Source organism: Chiloscyllium plagiosum, chromosome 24 (assembly GCF_004010195.1).
Source record: "Chiloscyllium plagiosum isolate BGI_BamShark_2017 chromosome 24, ASM401019v2, whole genome shotgun sequence".
Taxonomy (NCBI): domain Eukaryota; kingdom Metazoa; phylum Chordata; class Chondrichthyes; order Orectolobiformes; family Hemiscylliidae; genus Chiloscyllium; species Chiloscyllium plagiosum.
Window position 1 is genome coordinate 15109182 of NC_057733.1, and position 20365 is coordinate 15129546.

At 41.9% G+C, this 20365-nt stretch overlaps 1 protein-coding gene across 3 annotated transcripts in view; it reads left to right on the forward strand.

The window, feature by feature from the left end:
• Positions 1-20365, forward strand: part of LOC122562034 (dynein axonemal heavy chain 9-like) — a 508505-nt gene that overhangs the window by 457441 nt on the left and 30699 nt on the right. For all 3 annotated transcript variants that reach the window (XM_043714478.1, XM_043714476.1, XM_043714477.1), the window contains 4 exons: positions 45-236; positions 1383-1553; positions 12983-13165; positions 15774-16163. In XM_043714478.1, the coding sequence (XP_043570413.1) occupies positions 45-236; positions 1383-1553; positions 12983-13165; positions 15774-16163 (936 nt within the window). The remainder of the gene's footprint in view (positions 1-44; positions 237-1382; positions 1554-12982; positions 13166-15773; positions 16164-20365) is intronic.

Genomic DNA, 20365 nt, shown 5'->3' on the forward strand with positions numbered 1-20365 from the left:
TTTACAATAGTTCCTGTTTTAAATAACTATTTCCTTCATTATAGGTCCCCTATGATGACCTGCGCTATCTGTTTGGTGAGATTATGTATGGAGGACACATCACAGATGATTGGGACAGACGGCTATGCAGAACTTACCTGGAGGAATTTATTAAGCTAGAGATGATGGAAGGAGAAGTGCTATTGGCAGCAGGATTTCCTCTCCCTCCTAACCTGGACTACAATGGCTATCATCAGGTAACTGATTATTTCCCATGTACTTACAAACCCACTCACTTTCAATAATCCATTCATTATGATAAATATTTGAATTTCACTTCTGTCTTATTACCTAAAACTTTGACTTAAATTGTTTCTTGTTAACATAAAATTATTTGTCTTGCTTGTTGAACTCCCCTTTCAAGAGTCGAGGTTGTGGTATCGTAACATTTCCTAGCTTAAATTAATTTGATAGTTTCAGATTAATTGACCAATTCTGACTGGAAGGCACACATTTTTTATGGACTCTTCTGAGGCCATTTTGACATTTTGATTGTGGGATTAATTAATCCTACCTTCACTTTCACCTGGAGCTTTTTTAACACTGTCTAAATAATGTACCCTTAAATTTGACTCTTAAAGCATTGTGACGTAAGAAATAGAGACAGGCCATTCAGCCCCTCAAGCCTGCCCCGTCATTAAACACCATCATGGCCGACATGTTCAAGCCTCAATTCATCTTTCATGTCTGCTCATTATTGCCCTCAAATCCCTGATGTCTACCACCTCTCTAAATGCTACTAGTGATCTCACCTCCACAGTTCTCTGGGGCAGAGAATTCAAGTCCAATTTAAAAGCAATCTAGCAGCAACACTTGGGCTTATTATGGACCAATTAATGGACAATAGCAGTGGAGCATGCCAAACTGCATAGTTTGCTCTGTTGGATATCACTCAAACAGTATGTATCACATGAACACAGGCCATACAATCTTTTTTGTATCCTTAGGATGCAGATTCAGTTCAAATAAAGAGAGACTGAGCTGAGCTGCTCTTATTCCTGATTACAAAAAGTGTTTTGTAATGTAAGAATTAAAGCATTCTTATAAATTTGGTGACACAACTGAAAACAGGTTGGAAGGTTGTGAAGAGCTGTCAATCTGAAAATCTTGCTTAAATGGATAGGTGGAGTATCCCATCAAGATATACATAGTTAGAACTGCAAAGATTAGACCAATTAGACCAAAACCATTTCAGTTCAGCATTTAAACCACAAGCATGCTCCTCTCTACATCTGATGTGAGAAACCTACTCCTTTAAAAAAAGTATTGCATTTATACAGTCAAAGTATAGCCCTTTAATTCAGATGTGTATTTTTCGTTTACCCGTTTCTTTTCGTTGACAGTACATTGATGATTTGCTTCCACCTGAATCTCCCTACCTGTATGGTCTCCACCCAAATGCAGAGATTGGGTTCCTGACACTAACCTCAGAGAAGCTCTTCCGTACTGTGCTGGAAATGCAGCCCAGGGACAGCAGCGGAAGAGAAGGGGGAGCGACCACACGAGAAGAAAAGGTAATGAAGAAGTTTAAGGAGTAAAATTGTACTTCCCAGAGATCTCTGCTGATTGATTAATTTACCAGCTAGTTATTGTCATGTCAGATACAAATTGAAGTTAACACTTGTTAATTTATCATTTGATTAAAGGCTGTGTCTAACTGGAATAAAGACTGGAGAAACTCATCAGGTCTGTTGGCATCTGTGGACAGAAACTGGAGTTCATGTTCCAGTTCAGAAGAAGGATCACTGGACTCAAAACGTTAACTCTACTTTCTCTCCACAGATGCTGCCAGACCTGCTGAGTCTCTCCAGCAATTTGTGTTTTTGTTTTGGATCCTCAGCCTCCGCAGTTCTTTGTTTTATTTTCGTGGAGTCTGTGCGGCCTCGTTTGTGAAGGAACCAGCTTTCCAGTGCCCATGTAGTCGGAATGATTTGACATTTCTTACCCACTCTCATCCTGATGGGTTGTTGCAAGGAAGATCAATGGAAATTTGGAGACCTTTCCCTCCTAGACCTGTATACTGATGACAATGAGGTCCATCTTTCCACCGCCCATCTCAAAACCTCCAGCTGCCCCACTGCTGTCAGACTGGAATCCAACTTTTGACAAACTTTAACATCTGCTTTGAGAGGATTTCAACTAATTGCACTACAAGAAGCATGTGGTTGTGCTAGAGAGGATGCAGAAACGATTCACTGAAACGTTGCCTGGGCTGGAGCAATTGAGCTAGGGAGAGAGACGAGACAAGCTGGGGCTGTTTACATTAGAGCCGAGAAGGTTGAAGGAGGATCTGTTTGAGGGGTACAAAGTTACAGTGCATGGACAAGGTGGACAGGGAAAATATTCCCTTGTTAAAGGGGTCAGTAACCAGCTGGTTTAGAGGAAATTTGAGGAGGAAAATTCACCCAGACAATAGTGAGTATCCAGAACTCACTGCTGAAAAGGGTGGGAGGGACAGGGGTCCTCCTGATGTTTAGGAAGCATTGGGTGAGTAGTTAACATCCCAGGACATCCCAGATGTTGTCCTACTTCAAGGACTGTAATTTTCCCACCCCTGTGATCAACAATGCCCTTAATCACATCTCCTCCATTTCCAACACCTCCGCTCTTGAATCCCTACCCCCTCCCCCACCTTAACAAGATTAGAATCCCCCTGTTCCTCACATTCCACACCACTAACATCCAAATGCAGTGTATCATCCTCCACAATTTTAGCCGGCTGTCAGACCCCACTACCAAAAATGTATTCCCCTCCCCATCCCATCTGCATTCCGTAGGGACTGTTCCCTCTGCGACTCCATCGTTAGGTCCACACTTCCTACCAACCCCCTCTCCACATCTAGCACCTTCCCCTGCCATCATAAGAGGTGCAAAAACCTGTTCCCATATCCCATCCCACCTCTCACCTCCATCCAAGGCCTCAAAAGATCATTCCAAATCCAGCAGAGATTTACTTGTATATTCTCGGACCTCATTTATTATATCCGGTGCTCTTGATAGGGTCTCCTCTATATCAGAGAGACTGAGCGCAAACTCTCAGAATGGTTCAGGGAACATCTCTGCTTCGTACGCACCAACCAACCCCACCTTCCTATGGCCATCTATTTCAACTCCCCCTCCCATTCCCCTGAGCTCATATCCATTCTGGGCCTCCTCCACTGCTCAAACAAGGCCATCTACAAACTGGAGGATGAATACATCATCCTCAGGAGCCTATAACCAAATGGCCTAAACATTGAATTCACCAGTTTCCAAATGTCCACTCCTCACACCCCATCCTAGATCTAACCCTCTGACTCAGCTCTGCCCTATTGACCTGACCTACCTGTCCAAGTTCCTTCCCAACTATCTGCTCCACATTTCCCATTGATCTATCACTATCACCTCCCACCTACCTTTTCGCTAGCTCCCCCATTTATCTCTCAGCCCCATTCCCCTCCCCAGTCCTGAAGAAGGGTTATGCCCGAAACATTGACTCACTTGCTCCTCTGATGCTGCCTGACTTGCTGTGCTTTTCCATCCGCACACTTTTGTGACTCTGACTCTCCAGCATCAGCAGTCCTCACTATCTCCAAGTTGAAACACCATAGCATACAGGATTATAGGTGAAGTGCTGGGAAATGTAATTAGACTGTATCAATGTTTGATGACAGTATGGGGCTGAAGGTTTTTTTTCTCCATACTAGAAAAATTCTAGGACACTCTATGACTGTCTGTGAGAAGCACTCAAACCTGTTTTCCTGATTGAAATGTTTCAAGTTACTGGCTAACCTCCCACACAGGACTGAGGTAGAAATCATAGATCTCGATGCTGCTTCTGGCAAAGGACCTGGTTCCTTCCCCACCCCCCAGTCCTATCACAGCTGACCCTGCAAGATTAGGAATAGCAATAGTCAGAAAAGGCTGTAGGAATTGTTAAAGAGTCATACAGCACGGAAACAGACCCTTCGGAGCATCCAGTCCATGCCAACCATAATCCCAAAGCAAACTAGTCCCACCTGACCACTCCTGGCCCATATCCCTCTGATTCTGGATCAGTGGTGCTGGAAGAGCACAGCAATTCAGGCAGCATCCGACGAGCAGGAAAATCGACGTTTTGAGCAAAAGCCCTTCATCAGGAATAAAGGCAGAGAGCCTGAAGCGTGGAGAGATAAGCTAGAGGAGGGTGGGGGTGGGGAGAGAGTAGCATAGAGTACAATAGGTCAGTGGGGGAGGTTCCACTAACCTATTGTACTCTATGCTACTCTCTCCCCACCCCCACCCTCCTCTAGCTTATCTCTCCACGCTTCAGGCTCTCTGCCTTTATTCCTGATGAAGGGCTTTTGCCCGAAACGTCGATTTTGCTGCTCGTCGGATGCTGCCTGAATTGCTGTGCTCTTCCAGCACCACTGATCCAGTGTCTGGTTTCCAGCATCTGCGGTCATTGTTTTTACCCCATGTCCCTCTGAGCCTTTCTTATTCATGTACTTGTTCAAATGCCTTTTGAATGTTTTAATGGTGTCACATCCACCACTTTCTCTGCAAGTTCATTCCACATGAGAACCAGCCCCTCTGCAAAATATTTGCCCCCTCATGCCTTTTTAAAATCTTTTTCTTCACACCTTAAATATGTGTGCCTTAATCTTGAAATCCCCCATCTGGCCCCCTAATTGTCATTATAACATTGGAGAGAGCGTGTTTAACAAGAAATCACTGGAGCTTTTGACAAAAGCAATGTGATAGCTGTGGGGAACTTTAATCATAATAAAGACTGAATCAATCCAACTGACAAAGATTACAGTATTTAGACTGTGTATTTGTTTGTAGAATGTGTTTGTGGCAGTTTCCTGGATCTAACTAGGGAAAAGGTCATTTTGCATTTAATATTGTGCACTGAGGTTCAGTTAAGCATTAATTTCATAGTTTAATAAACTAATATAATGGAAAATCTGAAATAAAATCAGAAAATGTTGGAAATGTTCAGGTCAGGCAGCATCTGTGGAGATAGGAGAGTTAACATTTCAGGTCAATAAGCCTTCATTAGAATTGGGTAATGTTAGAAATGTAATAGCTTTTATCCAGGTGGACTGGGGATAAAGAGGAAAAGTCATGAAAGGAGAAGCTCTGTGATAGGGCAGACCCAGGGCAGACCTGTGATAGTAGGCATTAAATGACAAAGGCTTTAGTGGTACTGGGACAAAGGGAGTAAGAAAGGGACAAGGAATGTTCAGTCTGCAAGCACGATCTTGAGTTTCTGCTCATTTTAATTCTGCGCCATGCCTTCATACTGACCTTCCTGGCCTTGGTCTGCTACACTTCACTACTCTAGTGAAACTTAACACAGGCCTGAGGAACAACACCTACCTTTCAATTAAATGTGTAACGTACTTCCACACTCAACATTGTGTTTGTCAATTTCAGTCTGTAACCTTTGCCTCCTTTACTTTGCATGCTTTGATCTTCCTCTTGCTTTTTCTAACCTCAGACTGCACCTGTTCGTTATTATGCAGCTCACATACTCTAGACATGTCTTCTGTCCCTTCACTCTCCCATTGCCACTCTCTTTGGCCCTATGCAAGCAACATTTTTGTTGTTTAATCTCTCCCATCTTTTGCCCTGTCACAGGTCTTCCCTTTTCTTCTATTTCCACCCTCCTGCCTTTCAGTGGCTTGAAACCTCTAACATTTCCTAACTTTTTCCAGTTCGGATAGAATATCGTTCTTATTTCTCTATCCAGAGTTGCCGCCCAACCTGTTGAATATTTTGAGTTTTTCTGCATTTATCCCTCTAAATTGAGACTATTAGTACTAGTGTAACTAGATCCCTATTGTTTCCCCTATGATTCAGTCAGTCGCTTGCTCTATGAATGGAAGATTGGATATGTTCCCAAATGTTTTATCTGTAAATGTTTTTGGGATGTTCCATTTTCATGAATGACTAAAAATCTAAGCGAAAGAACAAACTTAATCAAAATTGAAAATATGAGATTTTTAGGTAAAATATGATTTGGTTCTACCTGTTGGCTGATGCAACAAATGTTACTGAAATGGTAATAGGATATATAGGTTTACAGTGAGTGTATGTTATCATAAATGGAGTATGGATAGGAAATGGTTATATAGAACAATGATTGGCAATCAATGTATGGATTTTGTTCCACTGATTCAACATTATTAGTAATGTACGGAGTGGTAAATAATGTTCATTTGTCTTTAGACAAGAGCAAAAAGTGTGTGTTTGGTACATGGTCAGAATTTATTATGTCAGCAACGTCTCTCATGATATCTAAGCAGATTCAGAGCTTTCTGATACCACAGAACAGAGAATAATGGATTATGATTCCATATTTGCTCAGCCATTATGAAAAGAGAATTTTTCATATATCATCAGCACAAGTGCCACATCATCAGCACAAGGTAATGCTTATTAAAGGTCAAGGGCTTAATCAGAGCATGAGTTGGAGAGAGACCTAGGTGTAGAATGCCCTCTTGGCAGTGAGTTGAGCAAGGACTTAGCTGAGGTGCAGAAGCAGGTAGCAAATAGGATGCAGAAGTGAATGAGCAGCTGGGAACTGATGTGCCATCTCAATTATATCTGCTCATCGAGTGTACTTGGAAGATCTCCTAATGGGTTTATATATTTTCCTTTTAATATATTCCGCTATGAAAACTCTTCAATCCACTTGAGGCCTATGGCTTAGATTTGAAGTTGTATTGCATTTCCAATGTGTGAAGGACAAAATGTTTTATGGGCAGTAGTGGCTAGGGGGTTAATTTGAGACTTGATTTTCATATGTCCTGACCTTCATCATTATTATTCTTTCAGGTTACAATCCCTTGAAGAAATAATGAGCCAAACTAATCATTAACCATTCCTTTGGGTGAAATTGTTACAGTTAATAAACTCCAGTCCTCAGCAAATTCAACTCATCAGTCTCTTTTTTAAGTTCCTGATTCTCTTTGTTTCTAGATGTGATTATCCACAGGGCAGTGCAAACATTGTGTATAAATAGTTTTCATGCCCAGTGACAAATGTCAATTCCCTGGGGAACATTACACAAGCCTTGATACGTTTTGATGAATAGCATAAGGCAAATTTTGGGGAAAGTGCCATCTCTTTCAACCGTAATATCATCAATCCACAGTGATCTGTTTGCTGAATTCAGTGATTATACTGCTTTAGCAAGTATATATATCTCTGACCACTGCACAGTTCTTCCAATGAATGTTAATGACCTAAGTATTTAGAAATTCAGCTCATTATAGAATGAACCTGATTGGGCACACATTTTTGGTGCCTATTACACCAATGTTTTGTCGAAATTTTATATTTGAATTCCTGTAAAGAGAACCGGCAGATGCCAATGCAGTTTAATTGCCTGCTGGTATGAAAACAAGGTAATGAATCCTTATAATAAAGTCCCAGAGATCGTTGTAAAACAAAGAAAATTGAAAGACTTTTTCTTCAGTTTCTTTAATCTGCGCTATGCCCAGAGCTTGCTTCTATTGCTTTATGCCTGAAAATATCTTCAATATGATAATCAAAGACAGGAAGCTTTTTATTCAGCACCGGGTTTGCTTTAAGATGGATAGAGAGGAGAGAATGCCATGTCTCATTTACAAGACCTACAGGCAATGACGGTATCATATTTCATTAAGGGTTCCACTGACCTCATATGGTAACACTTCTTGCAGGACTAGTGACACCAAATTGCCTGGAATTGGAGCTCCCAATGCCAGTATGCACTAGCTTTCAAATGAATGAAAACAGGCTCAGGAGAAGGGAAGAGAAGACCAGGAGAGTTAAGATATTGTACTCCCAGGATAGGCATTTATCAAAATATTTGGAGCAGCCTTATGCAAGAGGCTGGGTTTTGAAGGAGCTACTAGGGAGTGGGGTGGCAGAGAAGTGCTGAAATTCAGTGCCCCTCCCATTGTTGGCTGTCATTGGACTTCCATTTTTTGTCACACAAGATGTGTCCGCTGTGGCACATGTGCTTGCCAACCTCGTGTAAATGAAGTGTTCTCCTATTGATCCTACAGTCTCCAATAAGGGCAGTGCTGGAGGACATCAGCAGGCGTGCTCTCAGTGTAATTGGTAAAATTGAATTCTGCAGAGGTTACATTCCTTGGAGAGGTGTGTGTCTGTCTGTCTGACGGTCTGTCTGTGTTTGTGTGCACCTGCAGTCGTAGGAACTCACAGATCATGAACAGTACAGGCTTGTTTCTCATATATAACTGATTCAATCAGCTGTACCTTTGCTTCTCACAAAGTCCCTCGAGATCGAGGATGATGAGATTGTAGTCTGGTCCAGTGCACTCTCTGATGCCTAACAAGTCCAATGTGTGATCTGTGAATTCTGTCATATATGGATAAGGTAGTGCTTGAAGAGCTTGGTGGATGGATTGTTTGGCGGTGGCCTTTCGCCAAGGATTCAATTACAACACAAAGCTGGCTGGGAGGGTAAACTGTAAGGAGGATGCAGAGATACTTCTATGTGATTTGAGTGAGTCAATAGTCACATTCGTGCCAGATAGAGTATAACGTGGATAAATGTGAAGGTACCTCACTTCGGCTGTAAAAACTGAACAATAGATTGGGAAAGGAGGAGGTGAAACAAGACCAAGGTGTCTTTGCACACTAGTCACTGAAGGTAAGCATGCAGGTGCAGCAGGTGGTAAAGAATGCGAATGGTATGTTGACTTTCAGGGCAAGAGTATTTGAGTACAGTAGCAGGGATATCTTGCTGCAGTTGTACAGGGTCTTGGTGAGACCATACCTGGAATATTGTTTGGTGGTCTGCTTTCCTTAACTGAGAAAAGATGGTCTGGCTTCACAGGGAGTGCAACAAAAGTTTTCCTGACTGATTCTTGGAATGGGGAGAAAGTGAGGTCTGCAGATGCTGGAGATCAGAGCTGGAAATGTGTTGCTGGAAAAGCGCAGCAGGTCAGGCAGCATCCAGGGAACAGGAGAATCGATGTTTCGGGCATAAGCCTGAAGAAGGGCTTATGCCCGAAACGTCGATTCTCCTGTTCCCTGGATGCTGCCTGACCTGATTCTTGGAATGGCAGGGTTGATGTATGAAGAGAGACTGGATCAGTCAGGATTATTTTTAGTGCAGTTTAGAAGTGTGAGGGGATAAATCTCAAAGAAGCTTGTTAAATTCTCAAAGATTACACCAGGTAAAGGCCAGAAGAATGTTTCAGATGACCGAGGAGCCCAAAACCAAGGACATGTGATGGGTATTTTGGATTGAGATGGGGAGAAATTAATTCACCCAGCGATTGGTGAGCCTGTGGAATTATCTGCCACAGAAAGCTGTTAAAGCCAAAACATTGAATGTTTTCAATAAGGAAATAGATATAGTTCTTAGGGCTAAATATTATGGGGAGAAAGCAGGAACAGTGTATTAAATTGGATAATGAGCCATGATCATTTTGAATGGTAGGGCAGGCTCAAAGGGGTGAATGGCCTATTCCTCCTTTCTTTTAAAAACCTATTTTTCTCATCAACCTTTTTAGAGCTGTTACTACACACCTCTGGAGCAGATGGGACTTGAACCCAGGTCTCTCACTATGCCAAAAAAGGGACCCTAACAGCTCCTGCTCCTACTTTCTATGTTTCTATGCTTCTAACTTCACCCCTGCTCTTTTTCAATGTGGTTTCTCAATATGTTTGGTGCCATCCTGAATGAGCTACCTTCATTTTGGGTTAGTCACAAGCCAGGATCTCCTATGAGCTGGTGAGGATATGTAACCTCCTCAGAGGTGCTTTGAGGACATCCCTGAAGCAGTTCCGGTGGCCTCCTGGGAGTGTTTTGCACCAACTGATTTCCGAGGTCGAGTTGGGGAGTCAGGTGTCAGGAAAACAAACGTTGTGTCCAGTCCAGCAAAGCTGATTTTTTGAGTGATTAGTGATTGGCTGCTGGACAAGGTGGCTTGGGAGAAAAAGCCGCTGTTAGACCATTTTCTACTGCTAGATTTGAAAGACTCTGCCAAAGCACCAATGTGATACTTGTCCACTTCTTTGCAGTGCTGTTGTAGTTTACCCAAAACTCTGAAGCATATAGGAGCATAGGAATCCCTGCTGTCCAATATGTATAACCATTCACATACCTGACACCTCAGAACATACACCTTTCTTATCAGGCAGATCAAGGAAGTTTTCGGTCAGCTGCATATTCCAAACACAAAATATCCTCACTGATTACTTGATTGACCTGATAAAAACTGTAAGCTTTAACAATTCAACTTTGGCATCGTTTGGTTAAAAACAAAACAACAAAATAAAATGAAATGCCCAATAAAAGACCCATAAATCCATTGGTAGAATTCAAATATTGCTGGGAGTCCCACAATAAAATGGAGAACTTCTAACCTCCTCATTATCTACACCATTACCTCCCCCCCCACCATGCACTTTCCAACTCGGATCTTATACCCAGCCTCCCGTGATCTCACCTTGCACTTTCAGTCACAAACCCCTTTGCCTTTGGCCTCCAAGAATCCTGAAGTCTTGCCTCCTATCTCACTCTATTTCCACACTATCTGATCTCCTCCCATCCCTGCTACTGGATTACAATCACCTTCTATGCTGACCTGCAGTCATTTCCCAGTAGACCACAAAAAACACCCTCTATGGCCTTCACTTATCCTCTGTTGTTATCATCCACTATCTCCCCCGCTTAGGTTTCTGATCATTTTCCCCTCCAGCAGATCAGAGGATGTCACAGTGAGAGGGGAATTGGGTGGGCTGGGGAGATTGGAGACAAGAATGGGTGGGATTGGAGGCCAGAAATCAGATCAGAAACCAGAGTGGTGTGTGAAGGGCTAGCTCTCTGCCCTGCACCTGAGGCATTGATGTTAAAGGTCTACTAACTGTCTCTGGCCAGAAAATGGAGACCAAAACATTGGTCACCAACCAATGCTGTTAATTCAGGCAGAAAACAAGGAATATCTGTTCCTCCATGTTTCTCCACTGCAAAGATTACATCCTCCAATCTCATGCCTTCCCCGTCAGGGAGCTGAGATTGGGATAAATGTGTGAGAGTGTGCTCTGGCAATGTGAACATTTCAGGAAATACTTAGCAGAAACCAGATTGAATTGAATAATCTCTTTGCTTAACAGGAGTTGAAATGTAGATCTTTGTTTTAATATACACACTTTGTCAGGCCTGATTTTCTCACTGAACTCAGTTGAGTAATCAGTACCATTAGGGGCTAATTATCAAACTTTGCCTCATAATCTGAAAACACTGATGACAATGTGGCATATTTAAGCCCAAAGTGTATTCATTCTGCTTGTGGAAGCTGTTATTTATTCAGAACGTAAAAGTAACAGGGTGAAGGACATGCAGGCAATGTAATATGGAGGAGTAAATTATTTTTCCCTTTCTCCTTTTAATATCTCTGACAAAAACCCAGATAGCAGCTAAACTCTAGCTGTTACTGTAATTATGCTGAAATGATCAAAAAGATGTATTCTAATGTCAAACAAAATCGGACAATGTTAACACATAGCATGGTATTGTGCAAACAAGGAGCAAATTAGTGTCACTTCCACAATTGCTCAGTGTACAAAAGGTAACCAGGAATCATTTAAGGTGACAGAACGCATTTAATGGCAGCACCTATGAAATGTCAAGGTCTTTCTAAAGGCAGTTGATTCCAAATGCAATGGGAATGATATTAAAGAAAATCTGGGTTTTTTATGGTGAGTTTGGAGCTTAACATGTTAAGGTTTTTAATTTTGAAGTTTAGAATATTTCTACATTGCAGCCAGCGTCAATGTGGGATGAATGCAATGCACAGCTTCCTCCACTCTACCTCAGTAGTGTTACAAGTGAGCAAGACCACTGAGGGCAGCTAATGAGGAACGACAGCTGAGAATAAGATGCAATGGAGAGAAACATGAGTAGGTTCCACAGTGACACCAAAAAGCAATGATGCAAGCTCTGTCAAACCCAATTGTCTACAGTGAGCACTCTGTTAAATGACTAGCACCCCATCTACTATCCCACTCCATCCCACTGCCGCACTTTGACTCTCCAGCATCTGCAATCCTCACTTTCTCAGAATTGCCCATGGGGCCAACTTGAAAAAGATAACACACACTTTACTGTTGAGTTTGGAAAGCAGCAGATTGTGTGGAATAAAGGTCTAATTGTATCAATATTGTCATCATAGCTCCTGATGCACATTCTTGGCAGCTATAATGCTGGCATCTGACATGGGACTGAGAGTTATTGGGAGAAGGCAGTGTAACCAATTATAGGTTAAGACTGTGCATTAGCCTAGTGTTCAGCCCTTGTCTGTCTGGAGCTCCTAGAAAATCCTCCCAATATTCTCTCATGATGGCAAACAGAGACCAGACCCAGAAATACAGTGGTAAGCGTCAAGAAAAACCTGGAAGAGAAATACAGGAACTCCCAGATCTACAGGCAAAGGGATTTGAGACCAACAAAGCAATCAGGCTTTTAGGGGGCAAATTGCTAGGACAGCCTAGTGACTATCAGAGACAGCACCCTGGGAGACATGGACTACAACTCAAGTGAGCAATCACTTCTGTTTTACCCCACCCAAGAACTTTCTGGAATGCAGCTGACCTCTGACTGGCCGATCAAAGGCAGGTGAGGCTGGAATGTCTTCCAACTGCAATAGGATTACGCTTAGGTTTCAGTCCTGCAAAGTGAATCCCTGTAATACATATGTACAGGTTGTCCCAACATATACAATAGAGGTAGGAAGATGGCAGGCTGCTCACCTACGACATTTTCGCTTAATCAAATGAGCTCCTGACTACCGTCAAACTTGTCATTAAATTTTGCCCGTGGACTGTCAAAGTTTTTCTCCCCACTATATTTCCTTCCATTGCTAACCTGTATTCTCAGCAGTGACCAGGGAGCCCTTTCTTCAGAAACTTGTGATAATGTGGAGATACTCACAGCTCTGCTTCTGTTTTCCAGGTAAAGGCTACTTTGGACGAGGTGATGGAAAAGTTGCCTGAGGAGTTTAACATCGCAGAGTTGATGAGCAAGGCAGAGGAGCGGACTCCCTATGTTGTCGTGGCTTTTCAGGAGTGTGAGCGAATGAACAATCTTACCTCAGAGATTAAGCGCTCACTTAAGGAGTTGGACTTGGGGTTAAAGGTACTTTGTGGACATTCCAGAGGCTAAATTAAACCACTTACATTTATGGGCAGGGGAAAGGAAATCTGATTTATGAAAATTCTTAATTTCTTGAGGTTCTCAGCCTGGGATTACTGAAAAATAATCCATTAATTTTTTTTTTTAAATTTTTCATGCTGAGGGGTGAACTTATAAAGATTTATAAAATCGTGAAGGGCGTGGATAGGGTGAATAGTCAAGGCATTTTTCCTACGGTGGGGAAATCTGAAACTGGAGAGCACAGGTTTCAGGTGAGAAGGGAAGATTTAAAAGGGACCTAAGCAATAACTTTTTCACACAGAGGGTGGTGCGTGTATAGAATGAGCTGCCAGAGGAAGTGGAGGTGGCTGGTAAAATTACAACATTTAAAAGACATTTGGACAGGGACAGGAGTAATGTTGGTGACACCTGGAGGAGGCTAAAATGGATTTTCACTGAATTTGATTTGATGTGATTTATTATTGTCACACGTACCGAGATACAGTGAAAAGTGTTGTGGGCTAACCAGAGAAATCATACCTAACATAAATACATCAGGGTAATAGAACAGAATGCCTAATATAGTATCACAGTTACAGAGAAAGTGCAGTGAAAGCTCAACTCTAATATATGAAAGGTCTGATAACAGTGGGGAAGAAGCTGTTCTGAAATCTGTTGGTGCATTTTTTTCAAACTTTTGTATCTTCTCACCGATGGACGAGAGTTTAACCAAGGTAGGAGGGATCTTCTGGCTGAAGATTATTGCAAAGGCTTCAGCCTTATCTTTCATAGTGATGTATTATATTTCCACCTCATTGAGGACAGGGATATTTGTATAGCCTCCTCCTCCAATTATTTGTTTAATTGTCCCCTGTTACCATGACTGGGTGTGGCAGGACTACAGAGTTTAGATCTGATCCGCTAGTTGTAGGCTTGCTTAATTCTATCATTATTGCTTATGCTGTGTGGCAGACAAGTAACCCTGGGTTGTAGTTCCACCAGGTTGACAGCACATTTTTAGGAATGCCTGGTGCTGCTTCTGGCATGCCCTTTAACACTCTTCATTGAACCTCAGCTGGATCTCCTGATGGGATATGCTGGGCCATGAGGTTTGTAAACCATGTTGGAGTATGATTCTGCTGCTGTTGATGGCTCAGAGTGCTTCATGGATGCCCAGTGCTGAGTTGGGGATCAGTTTGCAACATATTCCAATTAGCATAGTGATAGTGCCGTACAATATTATGGAGGACATTCTCATTGAGAAGGTGGGAGTTAGCGGTGGTTATTCTTACCATTACTGTCATTGACAGATGTATCTGCAATACGGAGATTGGTGAGAATTAAGTTAAGTATGTTTTTGCCTCTTGTTGGTTCTCTCACCACTGGCTGCAGAGTCTTTCTAGCAGTAATGCTTCAGGACTTGACCAGTTTGATCAGTAGAGCCACTCTTCATGGTGGACATTGAAATTTCTCAGACATAGTGCAGTCTGTACCCGTGCCTCCCTCAGTGATTCTTCCAAATGGTGTTCAATATGGAGTAACGTTTATTGTTCCTCACCAGGAGGTAATCATCAGGAGATTTCCTTACTCAAATTTAACCTGATACCATGAGACTTTATGGGTCATGGAGACGATGTTGAGGACTCTCTCCTGACCATATCCCACTGTACCTTCGCCTCTGCTGGTGAGATAGGATATACTTGTGGATGGCGATAGTGGTCTCTCAGACATTATAAGGTTTGAGTCCAACAATATCAGGCTCCACTAAACAGAAAAGTGAAAGAACTGCAGACACTAGAAATCAAAAACAAAAAACAGAAATTGCTGGATTGAGGTTAAAAACCATAGGTACTTATGTTTAAAAGTCAAAGACCTCTTAAAATTTATCTGAATCACAGTAAAGCTGAGCAAGGCCTAGATTGCTTAGCTCTTCCTGGCTTATGCTGACTAGGAGGCAACTCAGTAATTGACCAGATGACTACAGGGGACAATTAGAAATGTCTATATTTGGAGACTGTCGAAAGCTGGATTGCAGAGGAATGAGTGTATCGTGGGTCGACCATCAAATTCTCCTGTTTTAAATTAGTGCTAAAGCCAAAGTTACAGCCAAAATTCCCTAGGTATTACTCAAAAGGTTCCTGTATACTGTTCTGCTGCTGTTTTAACTTTGTGTCAGTGGATGAATTTTGCACAATGGCCCCCATGTCCATTGATGAAGATCAGCAAAGCTAGCTAACTAGCACGATCCTTTATAAACTGTCTGGAACAACACTTTTTCAGAAATTAATTCTATTCCCCTGATTACCATGACTCTGCAGGCATCCTCACCATTTTATCTCTTCCTTTGCTGCACTGACAGGAAGTGGGTTCCTAGGCTTCCTCCTAGCTCTGTGTATTTGAGGTTGAGAAATGCAATGTTCAGTTTAATCGACTCAGGTAATCAAAACAACTGCTCACACTTGACATTCTTAATTATTAACAAAACCAATCTCTCACATCATTGTGTTTTATTTTTTGGCCAAATTTTATGCCAAGTACAATAAAAGCAAAAAATAAACGTGATGCTCAGCCTCTTCCACTGCAACTTTCCTTCCTTCTGTTTTGTTGTTAGGGAGAACTGACCATGACAAGTGACATGGAGAACCTTCTAAGTTCCATCTTCTTTGATCAAATACCAGATTCCTGGAGTAAACGAGCCTATCCATCAATGGCCGGGCTAGCCAACTGGTTTGTTGACCTCCTCGGCCGCATTAAGGAACTGGAAACTTGGACATCTGATTTTGCCATCCCTTCTGCAGTGTGGCTGGCTGGCTTTTTCAACCCCCAGTCTTTCCTCACGGCCATCATGCAGTCCATGGCTCGGAGGAATGAATGGCCTTTAGACAAAATGTGTCTTCAGTGCGATGTGACAAAGAAGACTCGTGAGGACTGCAGTGGTCCACCTCGTGAAGGGAGCTACATACACGGTCTGTTCATGGAGGGCGCACGCTGGGATTCTCAGGTATTCAAACAGATTTTCTCTCATTGGAGCTGAATAACAACAAAAAAAAATCCTCACTTGTTTTTGTGAACATTCTCTGTGGTCCTTGTACTAAATGTCCCACTGTTTACAAATTCACATCCAGCCATCAATATAACTGGCATTGATTTGATCATTACAAGAGGACACTGAGTGGTAGGCTGGGTATAGGAACCTGTTTAAATGAAGCAATGTCATTTCTGGGCTTTTAAATATAGTTGCCACCTCAGTCAAATTTTCTTCCCCAGATTTGATCAGAACAGAGCCTAGATTTAGCAGTTTAATGTAAATCCAAAAGTGAACATATTTCTCTCACTGCTACAAACAGCAATCAAAAGATCTACAGCAATGCGTAAACATTGTTGAAGCTATTTTTCAGGGTGACTGTTTCCTTGCAGCATTGTTTTCTGATGATTTGGAGATCCTGGTGTTGGACTGGGGTGTACAAAGTTAAAGATTACACAACACTAGGTTACAGTCTAACAGGTTTATTTGGAAGCACTAGCTTTTGGAGCGCTGCTCCGAGACCTCCTGATGAAGGAGCAGCGCTCCGAATGCTAGTGCTTCCAATTAAACCTTGGTGTTGTGTGATTTGCTTTCTGATGCCATTCTTGTGTAGAGTACAGCATTTATCCTCAAATTCTAGCTTCTATTCCGAACTCTATGAAATAATGTGAGAGTGCAAACTAGTTGTTTTTGTGTCACACACTCGATGTTGATCCTTGTTCCCATCATTCAGTACTTTGCCCGTGGAAATAATTGAAAAAACAAAAAGGGTTAGGTTGGAATTCCTTTAGAAATCAATGTGCAGGCATAAATCTTGCTGTCTTTGCCTGCACCAGTTTTAGTCTACTGCTTTGCACTACGAAGAAAATTCTCTTTTTTTTCCCAGAAAATTGCAGGATGGGTATATTTGGAGAGTGATAATTTATTAATTTTGCATAGGCAAAAAGCCCCAAGTTCTACATTGTGTGGCTTACTTGTAAAAGTTTGTTTTTGTTAGATAAACAGAACAAAATAATGATGAGATCTTCAAGCTTCAATCTATTTAATCTAGTCTATTGCACCAATTAGATTACATGATGCGCTATTCTGTCAATCTGTCAGTACAGCTATCTTTGGAACAATGAGACATTAATGAGTCAAGTTCTGAGCCCAAATCATAAAACAATAATGAAATATGGAGCATAAAGAAGCCCAAGAGATACAGTAGATGTTTCCCAAAATGATACGCAGCACAAGAATCAATAAACTTTGACACTAATACTAGTCTGTGGATGTCAAGTGAGATTTAAAGTTGCTGCTGTTCCTTAAATTCATTTGGGAGTGACCATTATTTTCTGTGGTCTGTGTGAATCTGACATGTAATCAGGAGGTAATTGAAGGTGCACTGGGATGAGGGTTAAATTCTCCCCTTTGGGATAGATCTCTGCTAAAGCAGGACTGCTGCCCAGCTCTCCACGTCTACCCCAACTCTGACCCAGTTCGCTGGTTTGTGAATTGGTGTGGTGGATGGGTCGTCAGTTGTGCATTGCTGGTTGAGAGAGAAAATCTGTCTACAGCGGGGAAGTCAGCCTATCCAGTCGTATACCCACACTGTGGCTGTTGCACCAGAAGAGACAGTGAGGGATCTATAGTGGTACAGGCATCGTGATGATCAGAAGTAACATCCCACCGATGGCCTCACCCAATCTGTACGCTTTACCGAATCAGTGTTGGGGTCAAACACAAGGGGCAGGTTGTTATACAGAAGTAATGTTCACTCTACTTCCAGGACAATAGGTAGGAAAGAAAGCGTGGATAGGACAAATAATCACAGCTGAGGATTTTCCATCTGCCTGTGCATCCCCTTCCTATCTATTAGATCAGTAATGTTCTTAGTGGGAACAGGAAGAGGGAAATACGGTCATAGAGTCATACAACACGGAAACAGACCCACAGTCCAACCAGTCCATGCTGACCATAATCCCATACCAAACAGTCCCACCTGCAATTGACATATATTCCTCCAACATTTCTTATTCATATACTTATCGGAATGTTTTTTTAAAATGCTGTAACTGTACCCACATCCACCACTTCGTCAGGAAGTTTGTACCACACACAAATGACTGTATTAAAAAAATCTGTTCATCTCTTTTTAAAATCTTTCTCCAATCACATTAAAAATATGCCCCCTTGCCTTGAAATCCCCCACTCTAGGGAAAAGACACTTGTGATTCACCTAATCTATAAGGTGATTTTATTAACCTTTGTCAGTTCACCTCTCCAACCTCTAACACTCCAGTGACTAAAGTCCCAGCCTATCCAGCCTCACCTTATAACTCAAACTCTTCATTCCTGGCAACATTCTTATAAGTCTCTTCTGAACCCTGTCTAGCTTATTAATATCCTTCCAATTACAGAGAGACCAGAACTGGACACAGTACTCTAGAAGAGGCCTCACCAATGTCCTGTACAACCTCAACATAATGTCCCTATTTCTGTACTCAAAGTTCTCAACAATGAAGGCAAGCATGCTAAATGCAATCTTAACCAACATATCTATACGTGAGTCAAAAAGTGTGGTGCTGGAAAAGCACAGCAGGTCAGGCAGCATCTGAGAAGCAGGAGGGTTTACATTTTGGGCATAATCCTTCATCAGGAATGACCTGATGAACGGCTTATGCCCGGAACATAGATTCTCTTGTCCCTCAGATGCTGCCTGACCTGCTGTGCTTTTCCAGTGCTACACTTTTCAACTCTGACTCTCCAGCATCTGCCGCCTTTATCTTCTCTCTATCTATATATGATGCAAACTTTGAAGAATTATGTGCCTGAATGTGTAGCCTCTCTCTCTTCTACAACACTGTCCAAGACCTACTGTTTATTGTATAAGTCTTGTCTTTGTTTATTTTACCAAAATACTTTGCATTTATCCAAATTAAACTCTATTGGCCACTCTTCAGCCCATTGACCCAATTGATCAAGATCTCTACCTTCTTCATTGTTCACTCTCCCATCAATTGTGGTGTCACCTGCAAACTCACTAACCATGCTTTTTATATTCTCATCGAAATCATTTAAATAAATGACAAACAAAAGAGGACCCAGAATGATTCCGGTGGAACGTTGCTGGTCCAAGGCCTCCAGTCCAAAAAATGACCGTCCACCATCACTCTCTGCCTCCTGTCCTTAAGCCAATTTTGTATCCAATTAGCAAGCTCACGCTGAATCCCATGTGATCTAACTTCACTAATTAGTCTACCATGTCAAACCTTGTCAAAGGCTTTACTGAAGTCCAAGTAAACAATTTCCAGAAGAAGATGTGTTTTTTGTTAATCGTTTTACAGATTATAGGCAGTATTTGTTGCCCATCCCCCATCAGCCATGACAAGATAGTGGTGAGCTGACTTCTTGAGCTGTTGCAGTCTATCTGATAAAGATAAAGATGTAATGTTATTCACATGCGAGTTCCAGGATTTTGACCAAGCTACGTTGAAGGAATGGCGATGTGGTTCCAAATGGGGGTGGAATGTGTTTTGGAAAGGAACATACGGTTGTTGCAGTTCCCACCCATCAGCAAATTGACCTTTTCAGATGATAGAAATCTTGGCTTTGGAAGGTGTTGTTGAAGTATCAATGGCTTGCAAGTGCAGTGCTGCTATGAAGTGGTTACACATCACTCTGACACTGTGATTATCGTGTAAGTGCATCCTGGATCCAGAGTTAAGAACTGACAGTGATACCCATGCTCACTCTGCTTCACTTTGTAATTGGCTCAGACAAGTTTATCAGTGTGAATCTGAGTTCGTTCTGCACTAGCATTAATCTTGCCGTGACAGTTTGCAGTAATTGAGAAGAGTTTGAAGAATTTAGTAACAGACAAGGGAGGCATTGATCTGTGAAAAGAGATGGTGTTACTGGGTCTGTCTTTTGCTTCGGGTTTTAATGCATAAAATACAACTTTTCTAGGACTATGGTAGAGTCAAGTCTTCAGTTTTGAATGTAAGCCTGGCCATTTATCTCATATTTAAACAACGCATATTAAATGTAGAAGGTTGCATATATTTTTTATTAAAAGTGGATGTTACTTAACATTCCATTCTCATTATCTCTAAACATTATTCGGCAACCAAACACTTTTATTTATTTATTCCGTAATATACAGATTAACAGAATTCCTCTGAGAAATGCAATGTCAA